The sequence below is a fragment of the Microtus oregoni genome, unplaced genomic scaffold (assembly GCF_018167655.1).
Source record: "Microtus oregoni isolate MIOR12 unplaced genomic scaffold, Mior012 000032F_ref0000030, whole genome shotgun sequence".
In the NCBI taxonomy this organism is placed as follows: Eukaryota; Metazoa; Chordata; class Mammalia; order Rodentia; family Cricetidae; genus Microtus; species Microtus oregoni.
Window position 1 is genome coordinate 23,693,937 of NW_024543091.1, and position 14,555 is coordinate 23,708,491.

Consider the following 14,555-nt stretch of genomic DNA (forward strand, 5'->3'; position numbering starts at 1 on the left):
AGAGAGGCAGCTTACCAGTGTCGTCCTTTGATGTGGAGTGGGACAGTCGTGCTCAAGTACTTACTTGGGGCAAGATGGAACATTCTGGAGATCTGAAAATACTTGGCCATGGTGGTGCACACCTTTTATCCCAGCTTTCTGGAAACAGAGGCAGGCAAATCTCTGTGAGTTCAATACCACCCCAGTCTGCACGGGCCAACCAGGAATATGTAGAAAGACCCTGTTTAAACATAACAACTACAACAAAAACAGCTGGGAAAGGTTTGCAGGCGATTACAGGAGCCATAGGAAAGGAAGCAGGCTTCTCCAGAATGAAGAGGGAAACAGGGCCCTCTCTGCCACTTCTGGGTTTTCTATGGGAAAGACCCTGAAAATCTTACACAACTACCTTGTCATTCTTTGAACTTACCACAAATTCTCTAGACTAGAGAAGATAATTGAAGAGTTGAAAGGATTGGATGAAGAGAACACATGAGGAAAGGACTGAGGCTTATGTGACTAAGTCGTCAAGCAAGATCTTCAGGCACGTTTTGTTCACTCGGTTGGCTGTAGATTCCTCAAGTGTCTGCTGTCTGGGCTGTGGTCTGGTTACAGGAGCTAGAGTGATGGGGGAGAGACAGATTATATGAGTAAATAAGAAATCAAAGGAGGGGCTGGAGAGATGGCTCAGTGGTTAAGAGCATTGCCTGCTCTTCCAAAGGTCCTGAGTTCAATTCCCAGCAACCACATGGTGGCTCACAACCATCTGTAATGAGGTCTGGTGCCCTCTTCTGGCCTACACGCAGAAAGAATATTATATACATAATAAATAAATAAATAAATATTTAAAAAAAAAGAAATCAAAGGAGCCTACTATGGTAAAATTAAAATTTTTACCTACAATGGTAGAATTTAAAAAGTGAAGATGAAGCATACAAGAGAATGGCAGCAAAAAGAAAGAGTCCAAGAACACAGCAGAGTGGTGGTGGTGGGGGATAGCTCAGCATCTAAAGGCCTCCTGCATAAAGACCTAAGTCTGCAACCCCAGCATCCATGAAAAACCAGACCCACTAGCACATATCTGCAACTCAAGCACTAGGGGAGAGATGGTGGAGACAGAGGATGCCTAGGGCTTCACTGACCACCAATCTAGCCAAAACTGTGAGCCACAGGGTCAGTGAGACCCTGTCTTATAAAATAGAGAACAACAGAAGAAGGCAGCCAACATTAACCTCTAGCCTATGCCCCCCCATAGGCACACACATATCACACACACATATACACCATATACAAAGAAAAAGAAAAGAAAGGAAGGAGGGAAAGACTGGGGAGAGAAAGGAAGAAAGAAAAGGAAAGGGTAGTGAGACACAGGGCCTATCATAAAAAGAAGCTGTATTTGGATAGTTTTGTGCTTATAGTAATAATAATGTTCTCACATTTAAATTAAGTTCCTTTTGAGAATTTTAGTTTGGCTCAGCTGAGGTTAGGAAATACATATTAATACATACTAATGATGGGGACATTTATGATTTCATAGCATGTGCCAGAGATCTTGGCCCTTTCATCTTTCAGTCAAAGGTGAAAAGGAAGGCAGGATGCCTGAGAAGGGTGGATCTTAGTGGAAGCAAAGGGAGATAGACAGTGAATAGAATTGGTGTCCAAAAACAGTGCAAATAGAACCTGGAGAGACAGCTCGGCAGTTAGGAGTGTTTCCTGCTCCATAGAGCGGCCTCAGTTCCCTGCACACATGCTGAGCAGTGGTTCAGAGGTCTAAAGGGGAATAAAATAAAAGTTCCAATAGAGCTGTGATTTTTGTTGGAGGCCTGATGAGAAAATAGGGCTCCTTTCAAACTTGTAGACATTACCCACAGAGGAATTCACAAAGGTTCTTGATCTTTAAGGCTGACAGTATATTGTAACGCCCTGTGCCTTTCTTGAATTATGGCATCCCTAACTTTCTACTCTTCTGCCCCTTCCCTATTTTTTTTAAAATTTATTTATTTAATATGTATACAGTGTTCTGTCTGTATGTATGCTTGCAGGCCAGAAGAGGGCACCAGATCTCATTATGGATGGCTGTGAGCCACCATGTGGTTGCTGGGAATTGAACTCAGGACCTCTAGAAGAGCAGTCAGTGCTCTTAACCTCTGAACCATCTCTCCAGCCCCCCCCCCCCTTCAGTCTTAAGGACACCAGGTGTAGCCAGAAAATGCAGATTTGTCTCTTTATTTTTTTTTTTTTTTTTTTTTTTTGGTTTTTCGAGACAGGGTTTCTCTGTGGCTTTTGGAGCCTGTCCTGGAACTAGCTCTGTAGACCAGGCTGGTCTCGAACTCACAGAGATCCGCCTGCCTCTGGCCTCCCGAGTGCTGGGATTAAAGGCGTGCGCCACCATCGCCCGGCTTTGTCTCTTTATTTTGAGGTCAATGGTTAACAACTGTATTTCACTTAGCATGAACCCTAGCATATCCAAATGTTCTGGCATTAAGATGCCTATCACAAAAATAGAAAATTAACATGGAAAAATTATAAAAAGTCTATTTCTGCTACTATTTGGGAATCTTTTCCTGTATGTTATTTATTTAAATTGGTCATAAGAGCAAAACATGAAGTGGCTGAAATACATAAGAATTTATAGATTTAGGTGATCCTGGACAGAGCACTAATCCCTGACTTCCTCCTCTGTAACAGGGGAAGGTTGAGGCTGATGGCTTATCAGACCCTGGTTTTCCCAATGACCTTTGACCTAACTATACCTTTACCATTATATTCTGAAGTATGATGTCTCAGACACAGGACATGCTGCTCAACTCCCAGAAGCCCCAGAATCCTTGTTGATTGTTGTCTGGTTAAAGTCACCATTGTACTTAACCTATGCTCCCAGCATTGTTAAGAGTTTCCACCTTATCAACACATTTACTTCATGGATATACAAAATATAAAAATAAACTTAGCTTTAAAACAAAACAAAAACCAAAAACTGATTCCCTGGGGCTGGGGAGATGGCTCAGTAGTTAGAGAGCACTTGCTGCTCCTTGCTGCTCTGCAGAGGACTCAAGTTCAGTTCTCAGCAGGGAGCTCATAACCACCTGTGACTGTGACTCCCAAGGATACAATGCTCTCTCCTGGCTTCTTTGGGTACCTGCATATATGTAACATACACAGACACACATATGCATACATATATGAAAATAAAAATAAATCTGAAAAATTGCCTCCCAAGTTTTGTTTTATTCCTGGTGTGTACACTATATGTCACAGAATGTCCACGTTGCTTATCACAGAACGTGTCCTGTGCTTTGGAAGTGCCCATACTTCATAACATTAAAATATTTATTTTGAAATTTCCAAAATATCTTCATATCTGTAACTTCATGTGGTTCTCTATAATAATGTGAGACTGCTAACAGAAAATGGGTGTATGCAGAAGGATAAGTAACAAGTTCTCAAAGCTCTGTATATATGTTTAATATGCATCCTTCATCAGTGGTAAAAGAGGTGCCAGGTTATTTGTTGGAAGACTGACCTCAGACATGTGAATGAAACACACCTACTCACACACTGCACATATGGCTACCAAGTGATCAAACGTCTTTTGCATTTTACATTGGACATCATCTTAACTAGAAGTCTCATGCTGCCTCTTGACCTTGAAAGAGGTATGGTCATGGAATGGTCTCAGATATGTTTTTAAATTACACTTTATTCCTTAAGCATCTCCCTTTTCTTCTTATGACCTCAATATATGTTATTTGCTAATATGTCTTTTAGGACATTTTCCTGAATGTAGATATGTATAGACAGTGCAATTATAGATACACAAAATTTTAAGCATTACAATATCACATTAATGCATATTAACAACATTGAAATTGTATCTACCTCTGTTCACTTTCATATGTCCAGTGGTTCTCTAAATTATTAGAGAATTAATAGTCATTTTCTATTTTCTAAAATGACTCCAGCCACCCATTAGTCCTTCTGTCTCTCCGATTCTTAGGTTCGTACGCATAAAACAAAGACTTTCAGATGAGTCGTAAACTCATTTGCTTTTCAAATGTTGTCTGGTGTTTAAACACTGACATCAAAGCAAAGAGGCAATTATCAGTATTCATTTGGTCTGAAGCCCTGTTGCCTGAATTGCTATAGTTTTCCTTATGCTGAAAGAGAACTGTGTGTCACATCTTGCATTTGTCTATAAAGTGCCTTTTTCTAAAGCAGTTACACAGACATGTGTTTGGGCTCAGTAACCACAAGGAGGCATGGAAGCATCTCTCAAAATCTGCCAAGTTATTCTAGTTGTTAAAAGAGTTCTACCTTTGGGTCTTGAATTCCTAACAAGCAACCGTGCCTACCTGTGAGGATACATGTCTTTCGAGTTCATGCCTGGATCCACTGTTTTAAGGCCTGACATTAAAGCAGAAGTTATTACTTATTTTGTGAGTATTTCTGGGCAGTGGTAACACTTATGTATTTTCCCTCTGTCCCGTCTCCAGTAAAAGCAAAAAGAACCACAGGACTTTCTTAGTACCGACAGAGTAAATGCCTTGACCTTTCTTGCCCTTTGAAAGTTAGAAGTTCTGACTGGGAGCAGAGGGTGCTTTTTTTGATATGTGAGTTCTTAAACACATGCTTCCAACAGCAAGGGGTTTGACTGAGCTGTGTAGAATGATTCTGGGACCCAACTTCAAAGTGCTGCATGATTTTAAAGCCAAAACAATCCCTTAAACCCGACCCTAACATTTTCAGACGTCCTTCTGAACATTCTGTTAAATGTCAGACGTTTGCTCCATGCATTTGTGATCTTGATTCGCGGGGGCTTGATTTGTATTGGAAGAATAGCAACCTCTCTTGCAGAAGATGCCGTGTAGCACATCTTCCATGCTGAGTCCTTGAGAAATGCAGACTACGTTCTTAGGATTTTATTGTTTCTGCAAGATGCTTCAGAGGAGACATTTTGCAGACTGTGACATTTTGAAATTCCCATGTGTGCTATATTGATGTACTGTTTCTATTTTGACACTTTACCTTTTAGGATATGCCCAGCCTGTGCGAAAACACATTTCTGATTTGGACATACAGCAGAACATGCAGCTGGGGAGGCTGTGTGACATCCTAGGTACAGTAAAGAGCTTTACATCAATGACTGTCTGCAACTTTTGGGTAGATATTGGTAAATATTTCTTTTTTCCTCTCCCTCTACAAGGAAAGAACTTAGCTTTCTAACCTACTTGCAAGGTAAATAATTATTTTGTTTTAGTAATGGGTTTACAGTGAAGTCAACTTGAATTTTAAAATGTTTAAACAATTACTATTTGGATAGTTTTCTAAATTCTTTTTTGAATAACAGTTTCTCTCTGATAGACTCAAATCATTTTGATGTATTGATTACTTCCAGCAAATTGGGTCAAAACTCTCTATTTGTCAGTATTGTCTAGCCTGTCTTCTGTGCAAGCAGTAGGAAGACTGAAGATTGTGTTTTCATTATAAGAGTAAGAGAGAAGCGAAGACAGATTCAGAAAACATGGAGTGCCTTGTGGGGAGTTCTTAGAAATCCAGGCCCTAGGCAGGTGGAAATGTCTTCGCAAAAGTTAAACTGGTACTGTTTTAGTCAGTCCTCAGCCTTAGACTGGATCCAGGAGAGAAAATAGATGGCTGCTAAGGCCAGGTTGCAAACCTGGCTGAAAGAAAAGATACAGATTACAAAGCACATGCAATAACATCAGTCAGTTTGTGAGGAACTGACCCCAAATTAAGGGTTAATAAAAATTGAATTTTTAGAAGTTAACAAGGACTTCTTTGTTTTGTTAAAATATAATTGTTTTGGCCCTTATTTAAGCAATAGGAGGAAGAATTTTATATTATCAATGGCCAGCTGAGCTGGATCCCTGGAATGACATACTTTATATGATTCATAGATATTTCAACAACATTATTATTTTATAAATGCCATTTGGTAACAAAAATACATCAGTACTAGAAATTTCCAGCGTCCTAAAATAATAATAGCATAATTGCTTTCATCTGTTATCTAGGCGCCCAGGCTGCGCTTCCGCATTACACAGCAACAAGCCCTTCAGTGATGTGAGATTGATTTGTTAGCGCTGAGCTCTTCAACTAAAAGCCTGGCTGGCTGGGACCACTGAGGTGCAGCAGAGGGCAGACTTTACTCTGATTTATTTGAATTAATTTTTTTCCTTAGCTTTTTATATACCCTTCTATATATAGTACAAGCCACCACAAAGGAGTATCTTTATAGAAGTTCCTCATTATAGAGAAAAAGTATTAGGCTACTATTTTTGATAATCCAATAATTCAGTCTGTGCCTACAAAGAAAAATTTGCAACTCCGGCCATTTCTGGGCGAGTGTGCCTTTTTCTGGCACATTAGCATTCTGACACAGCAGTGTGACCACACAGCCTCCTCAGGAGGAGGTCAGGATGGAGGGAGCTAGTGAAGGTACGGGTGCTTTAAATAAAAGTAGAAAAAGAAAGGAGAAATGATAAATGACCTGGGAGGAAAATTAAAACTTCTTTTATTCTGTTAATTACTAGTAAGAGGTATTGGTTTTCCTGCTTATTCAGGAGGGAAATAAAGATAATCTGATCAGACCGCTAAGACTTGCCACTGGATATTGGCTGTGATGTCAGGATGGTCAGGTAGAGGCCCCACAGATAGTACTTTCCCTACCAATCAAAGAAAGTTCCATCTTCATAGCAGCTGCTTTCCATAACTACCTGTCAAGTAATTGTGTTTGTATTCACAGTGAACTCCCACTCCACTGGGTATTAGAGTTAGGGATACATATAGCTCTGGCAGAAGTGAACAAGAAAAATGACACTATCGACCTGATTTCTTATTATTTGAACCCTAGAGATTTCTTTCCAAATAAAATTCATTTTCTGCTACTATAGCTGTTTTTTCTGTTTATATCCTATTCCTTTATGCTTTTCTTAAACACACACAATTACAACACATATTTATATTTGGTTTTTAGACTTACTAGTTTGGTAAGACACTAGTTTCTTCCCCCAAATACAAGACTAGCAATAACTAATGTGATCAGTCAGCAATTGGATACAAGGTATTCAATTACTTTCTGTTCAGCTAATTTATTTTAATGTTTATATGGCAATCTAGTTTCAAAATAAAATTGGAGCCCTTAACTATTTAGCACCTCTACCAGCCTTTTCTTGGGCCAGTTTAAAAGACACCGTCTCCACAAGGAGAGACTTGTACCTGCCATGTCACTAAGTGAGGAGAACAGTCAACCATCTAAACCTCTTCATTCTTCTGAACCCCCAGCCAACCCCAGCCAACCATGAGTGCTTATTGAGTAATTCCTATGTAGTCTACTGTACTGTGACCTGGATAAAGATATAGAGAATTTAAGGAGCTTGGTGAATGCTGAGGATGTAGTTCAGTTGGGAGAGTGCTTGCCTAGCATGTGTAAACCCTTGGGCTTGATCCCCAGCACTGAATAAACCCAACCTGGCCATACAAACCTATAACACCACTACTTAGGAGGTGGAGATGGAGGATCAGGAGTTCAAGGCTAGACTCTATTACATAGTCAGTTAAAGGTCAGCCTGGGCTACATAAGACCCCCATTTCAGGAAAAAAATATGAAAAAGCTTGGATTGATAGATTGAAAAATTATCAGAGACTGAAGATGACACTACTTCTTCATATTAAATCAAGGGATTGATCAAAATGAGCCAGGCACAGAGGGCATGGCAGAGAGTCACTGTTGGCTGTGCCATTCGGTCAACCCTTCTTGTGTGCCTGATACTGTACCAAGAATATTTTTCTTTTCATTTAATACTCCAGATCTCTATGCCTCGGTGATTCAACCCCACATTTACAAATGAAGAAACCAATGCTTAGAAAAGTTAAAATAATGTGCCCAGGGCCCTAGAAAGCTAAACTAGAATTTAATCAGCCCGTGTGCTGTGTACTCTGCCAAACTAAACAAAGCAGTCTGGAAACAGCCTTCTGACCTTGCCAGCCAGCCAAGGTGACACTTCCAGCCCTCCCTCCTCTGAACTTCCCTGAGAAACTGGTCTGACCTGTGTGTTTGAAATGGTTGCTTCCCAAAAGCACTTTGATCTCTAGATTTCCTGGAGTGTTGAGCCAAGTGCTTTGTTCCTATTGTTATCTACATTAGTTAGTTATTTTATGAATGAATTAATGGCTCCATCAGATGCAAATTTCCATCCATATGCTCTTAAAATGTTCTGTAGCACAGAGTGAGTAATCTCATCTCAGTATCCCATTTGGACCAGATATTCAATTAGGATTTTTTATATGTGTGTGCTAAGAACATTTTAAGGAAGAAAGCAGTTGGGGCGGTGCTTTCTCTAGACCAGGAATCACCAGATGTGTTGCTGAAGAAATATATTCCTCTCTGGGACCGGAGCCAGGATAGGGTGGCTTCCTGAAGGAATCACTGCTGGTCATAATCAGCCCATTTATTCTGTCAAGACCTTCCCTGAACTGTCCCCGTCTAATCCAAGCAGAGAATGCCACTGAAATTTTATTGGCTTTCTAAAGCTAATAGCTCTGCTTTATAATTTGCCGGCCTGAATGGAACATTCCCAATGATGCTAAAGGAAATGGTTTAGTTAGATCCCTGTGCGTTATCTGAAAGTTTATTCCATGTTCCCTCACACAGTCTTCCATATTTTGTTGATGGTATCTTCTTTTCTTTAGAGAAATGACAGAGTACAGAAGGGCTTTAGATTGCGGAGATGCATGCGAAGCCAATCTAAATTAACTCTGGCCTGGCTTTTGGATATGCTCTTTGTTTTAAACTACTGTAACAGCAACTGGATGCCAGAGTTCATCATGTCATTTACCTTTATATCAGTAATTAACATTGTGGCCATTATTTCCTAGATGCCAACGTCAGTGTCATCTACATCTGCTCCCATCCTATGAATGATGAGTTAAGGCTGTACTACAGAAAGCTCCTGAGTCTACAAGCAGCTGTCAAATCGGGGTTCTATGAGGATAGGAGTGACCTGCAGAACAGGTTCAGAATCATCACCCCTGAAGCTGTAAACATCTTCACTGTGAGTTTGTCTTCTAATTACTATGGCTTCAGGGATGCAGTAAAATTAAATTGGAAATTTTATAACTTGCAACGCTCTGGTACACATCAGTGAAATATTATTGCAAGTTTAACAGCTTTGCTGATTAGACTACTAGTTGGACTGTAGGAAATAAATACCACAGTTTAACTTTCAGACTTAGCTGAGCTGCCCCTGCCCAGTTTCTCTGTGGCTGAAGCCTAATTGCAGATACAGGGAGGTCCAATCAAATAGGTAGATTTATAACATTCATCACCCTTTTTCTTAATTTACGTGGAGTTTACCGGGACAGCGGAAGGCTGGCCAGGCCTATGTAGGCATAAAACGACTCAGGAAGAGAAACTGGACCAGGGCCTCAATTTCTGACTTTCACACAGGTATTCCTTGTAACTCCATACTTTGGTTTCTTTAGAAACGGATGTTCCACATCACGTGGTTCTGTATGAACAAGGTTCACATCTGAATGTACTGATTTTTAGTGGGTAGAATGAACTCACATCTGCACAAGAGTTCTAGTCCAAGGCAGTACAACAAATGACTTGAAAGGGGCATTTCTACATTTTAAACAGTATCTAATCCCCCCACACACACATTTTATTATCTAATGGGCCATACAATTTTGAAGTTTGTTTTAAAAAAGAAAGACTCTGCATTTGCTAATAGATAGCACCTCCATTTACAGATGAGGAACACCATAGCCAGCTCTCTTCATATCATCAGAGAAGGTAGTGGCAAGGAAGGGGTTAAACTGAGAAAGAGTAAACTTGCCCAGGCTGCAGGGAGGAGTGCTTGGAGCATTTTTTTGGCTTTGTGTCTGCTTAGTGAAACACCTTAGGCATTCACGCAGAGGACGCCTCAGTATTCCTGAGAGTGCTTGGCTCAGCTCTGCTTCATTGGCACATGTGGCTGTGGAGGGGAGGACAAGTACCAACGATCACAACTTACTTATACTCTTGGGGTCTTTCATACCCGCCATCAAATGTAAGACCCCATGCCCTCAATGGCACAGCTGATGTAGATGTTAGGAAGCAAAGAAGAACAACACCAAAACCCGTTTTTGTTTAGTTAAACTGTTGATAGTCTCAGAGCCAGAAACTCAAGCTAACACTGGTAGCTGCCAGTAGAGTGTGCACATATCTGAAATATCTGTAGACACTGAAGAGGCATGGGCAAGGATAAGGACAGTGGATAAAGTAACATTTATCAGATTCTTAGCATGCATTTTCTCATTTGAGCCTCATACAGTGCGGCAACACAGAAATCAATGCTTTTCTTTTATTGCTGCAAAAACCAAAATTCATTTTCTAGTTCAATGTCCGTGGTAGGGCCAGATTGTGAACCAAAATCTGTCTCCTCTAGGTCACTACTACACACGGGAATGATGTTTTGTTTGTGGATGACTCAGTGGCCTTGGGCAAGCCTCCTTAGCTTCCTTGTCTTCTGCTCTTCAGCTATGAAAGGGGGTGATGGATTGGGTAATTCCAAAGTCCTCTCCAAGTTCATAGTCCTCATCTCTGAAAAGGTTGCCCTAGCAGTGCCCTTTCCCTCTTCCAGGCTAGAGCCAGGCAGCTGGCACCCTTGACAGCCTGAGCTCAGGCCAGTGCAGGTCTGCATTGTTGTGAGCAGAAACAGGTAGGTAAGGTTTGAAGTACTCAATATTGCTGTTTGGAGCTTAAATTCAAATTATTTGAGTGATTAATCACTCATAGGCAATCAACTTTTTAAAACACAAAAATTAAACTCTCGCTTTCAAATCAGTTCTGTTTCTGTTTAGCTATTGCTTTATTTCTTTTTAATGGGTCTGAGAGATTGTCAGTGCTGATTTTCATCCAAATGGATGGCTTTGAGGAGATTTTTTAAAGCGTGCCAAAAATCTGTTTGTGAATCTCTCCAAGTTACTATGTAAAACTAGAATTTGTCATGGTAAGTGTGCTTGTATAAACTAGAATTTGTCATGGGAAGTGTGCTTGTATAAAAGGCATCGTGTCTATTTTGAAGCATTTTAATGTTTATGAGGACATTCTAAACAACTATCTTTGTCTCAAGTCAAAAATAAGAAATAAGTGATGGTAAAAATGAACATAGCCATAAGGAAGGGCATTGGGAACATTCTAGATCTTTGTCATCCATGTTTTTTTGCTATCTGGAACTGAGGATGCTGACTTTCTCTAAACGATCTCACAAGACCTGAGGTCAACAGCATGTCCTCTGCCATCCTTACTCACATCTGAATCTTTATTAAACACCTACTGAACATAATACTATGGTGCCATCATGCCTGAAGACTCAGACATGCCCAGAAAGACATGGAGCTAGAGAGAATACTTGTCGACAGATACATATATCTAGAGGAGACAGAACTGTACCCTGGCTGGACAGGTACTCAGATCTTGAATTTGACTGAAATATCTGCTTTTCCATCTTCACAGTTCATTAACCCACAGACCTTCACGTCTCACTTTGTAAGATGAGCAAAGTATGGTCACTGTAGCATGCCAACTGTGCTAACTGGGTTCAAATCCTATACTTACTTCATGGTCAGAGCTCTGGAACTTTGGGCAAATCATTCATCTCCATAGCAAGGATGGTTGTATGGATCAAATATGGTGTGACAAAGACTTCAAACTTCTGTTTTAAAGGTTTATTTTATTTTTAATTGTGTATGTATGCATGTGTAGGCGCTTACTGAGACCAGAAGGGGTTGTTGGATTCCTCAGAGCTAGAGTTGTTGTGAGCTTCCTGGTGTGGGTGCTGGGAGCTGAACTTGAGTAGTCTGGAAAAGTAGCTCTTACCCAATGAGCTCTCTTTCCAGATCCAGCTCTGTGCTGCTTCATCAATCATCAAACTCCCTATTGTAACTCAAGTCAGCAGTTCTGGGTGTGCTTCATTTGTTTTGCATGTCCACACTGAAGTAGTCTGTGGCAAAAGGAAAGCAATTAGGTGAACAGGAAGATAGATGATCACCAACCATGGCTGAACACATCTCCCAAATGAGCAGGAGGACAGGTGATCACCAACCACGGCTGAACACATCTCCCAAGTGAGCAGGAGGACAGGTGATCACCAACCATGGCTGAACACATCTCCCGAGTAAGCAGGAGGACAGGTAATCACCAACCACGGCTGAACACATCTCCCGAGTACTGGCATTAGCTGTTGTCTAATGGAACAGCAGCTTTCCAAAAATGTGCTCTCAGAAGTGCGTGTGGAAGGTGAATTTTAATTATGTTAGAAAAGTCCTATTATACAGATCTAAGAGGTTTAGACTCCTCACTTGGAGGAGTGGCCCAATGGTAAATTTTCTGATTTTTCTCAGAGGAGCTCTGGGTTTCTCCCTTTCTTACTGTACTAAACTGTGTACAAGGTAAAACCATTTCAGATGCTTTTAAGGGGACAGTTGAGTAGTGTTCAGTGCATTCCTAGTGTACAAACGTTACTACCACCTAAGATCTCAGAACTTTCATCATCCCAGTAGAAGCTCCGTACACGTGACATGCTCTGGATTTACTTAGGAAGTCTTTCAGAGATGGAAGGACCTTAGAGACTTCCTGTCCAACCTCTCACTTGAATAGAAGGAGCTGAGTTTCAGAAAGGCAGAGTGTTCTATGCCCCAGCTTCTTAACTCTGGGCTGCAAAGTGAATGTGAAGGCTGTGAAAATATTTCTAAATGTTCTATGACCAATAGCTAACTCAACATCAAATCCCAATGAATTCAATGTGGTTTTGGTGACACTTGTTTATGTCACTTGACACAAATGCCTCAGTTCTGATCATAACACTCTGCACTGTACATGCCTTCATGGCAAACAAATGTCAACGGAAATGTCGTTTTTATTTATGTGTATGAATGTTTTACCTGCATGTATGTCTCTGCACCACATCTGTGCCTGATGTCCACTGAAGCCAGAAGAGGGCATCAGACCCACTGAAACTAGAGTTTCAGGCACTTGTGAGCCACCATGTGATTGCTGGAACCTAACCCAAGGCCTCTGCAAGAGCAGCGAGTGTTCTTAACCACTTAGCCATCCTCCAGCCCCAAACAGTACCAACTAACACTGCCTAAAACACCTCTGCTCAGCTGGAGACTATGGCGTATTATGAATTGTAGTGTTTTTACTTCATGTCTTAGGGTTCCTATTGCTATGATGAACACCATGTCCACAAGCAACTTGGAGAGGAGAGGGTTTATTTCATCTTAGAGCTTGTAGTCTATCACGAAGGAAAGTCAGTGCAGAAACTGAAAGGAGGAACCTGAAGAGAGGAATTTGAAACAAAGACCATAAAGGACTGCTGGTTACTGGCTTGCTTTCAGTGACTTGCTCAACTTGGTTTTTTTTTTTTTATACACCTTAGGACCACCTGCCCAGGGGTGGCATCACCACAGTGAGGCAGTTGTGTCCCACCATGTGATTGCTGGAAACCTAAGCCAGGTCCCCTGCAAGAGCAGCAATATGGCCTCTCACATCAGTCGTCAAACAATAAAAGGCTTCTTAGGCTTACTTGCAGGCCAATCTAATGGGGGCATTTTCTCAACTGAGGTTCCTCTTCCCAGATGACTCTAGCTTGTGTTAAGTCAACAAAACCTAACAAACACTGTACATACATACTTTTCTACTTTTATAGGAGTATGGTTTAATTACAGAAATCAGACATTTGATATTTTCCTTCCATCATTTCCCAGCAAGTAAGTATCAAATTTGTGTCTTTGCATTACATTCTGTTAAGACTGTTTGATTTTTAAAACTTGCTGTTTGAGGGACTGGAAAGATGGCTTAACTGTTAAGAGCACTTAGTGCTCTTCCAGAGAACCTGGTTTAGGTTGCTCATAGCCATCTGTAACTCCAGCTGGAGGGCTCTCATGCACTCTTCTGCCTTCCTTGGGTCCCTGCATAAACAAACATGGTGCACATAAGCTCATGTGGCCATACACATAAATAAAAATATATTTAAAATGCTGTTGAGTTTCTGACTGAGTTATAGTTTTTAAAACTGTTCAATTAATTTTGGCTTGAGATTAGGACATAATTTCCAGTAATTTCTAAAATGTCCCTAAACACACTTTAGGCATTTTGTATTATGTATTGATGCAAAGTAGCATTTTCAACATTGATAACTATAAAATAAAAATACTGATCAACTCCAAGAAAATATTGACATGTTCCATGCCCTACAGTATCAATATTCAAGGACTTAATTATTCTATAAAAAATGAACAAGCATATAATCTCATTAGTATATGAATTTGCTTTCATCTTTAGTAAGTGATACAATTATTCATATACCAAAGAATTGTTTTAAAACAAATTTGTGATTTATTATGAATAAAAGTTTGATTTGTATAGCTATTTTATAAATACTTAAAGTTATATAAAAATTTCTTATGGGAATAGGGGTGACAAGCAGGAAAAACTTTAAGCCACCCTGTTCCAAATCATCCAGCATATTGCAGATCCATTTAAGGCTGAGAGCTAAGATCTTTCGTAGTTC

At 40.4% G+C, this 14,555-nt stretch overlaps 1 protein-coding gene across 1 annotated transcript in view; it reads left to right on the plus strand.

The window, feature by feature from the left end:
• Iqch (IQ motif containing H) overlaps window positions 1–14,555 on the plus strand; it is a 130,473-nt gene that overhangs the window by 31,755 nt on the left and 84,163 nt on the right. The window contains exons 6-7 of the mRNA XM_041679379.1: window positions 5,012–5,095; window positions 8,875–9,050. Of these exons, the coding sequence (XP_041535313.1) occupies window positions 5,012–5,095; window positions 8,875–9,050 (260 nt within the window). The remainder of the gene's footprint in view (window positions 1–5,011; window positions 5,096–8,874; window positions 9,051–14,555) is intronic.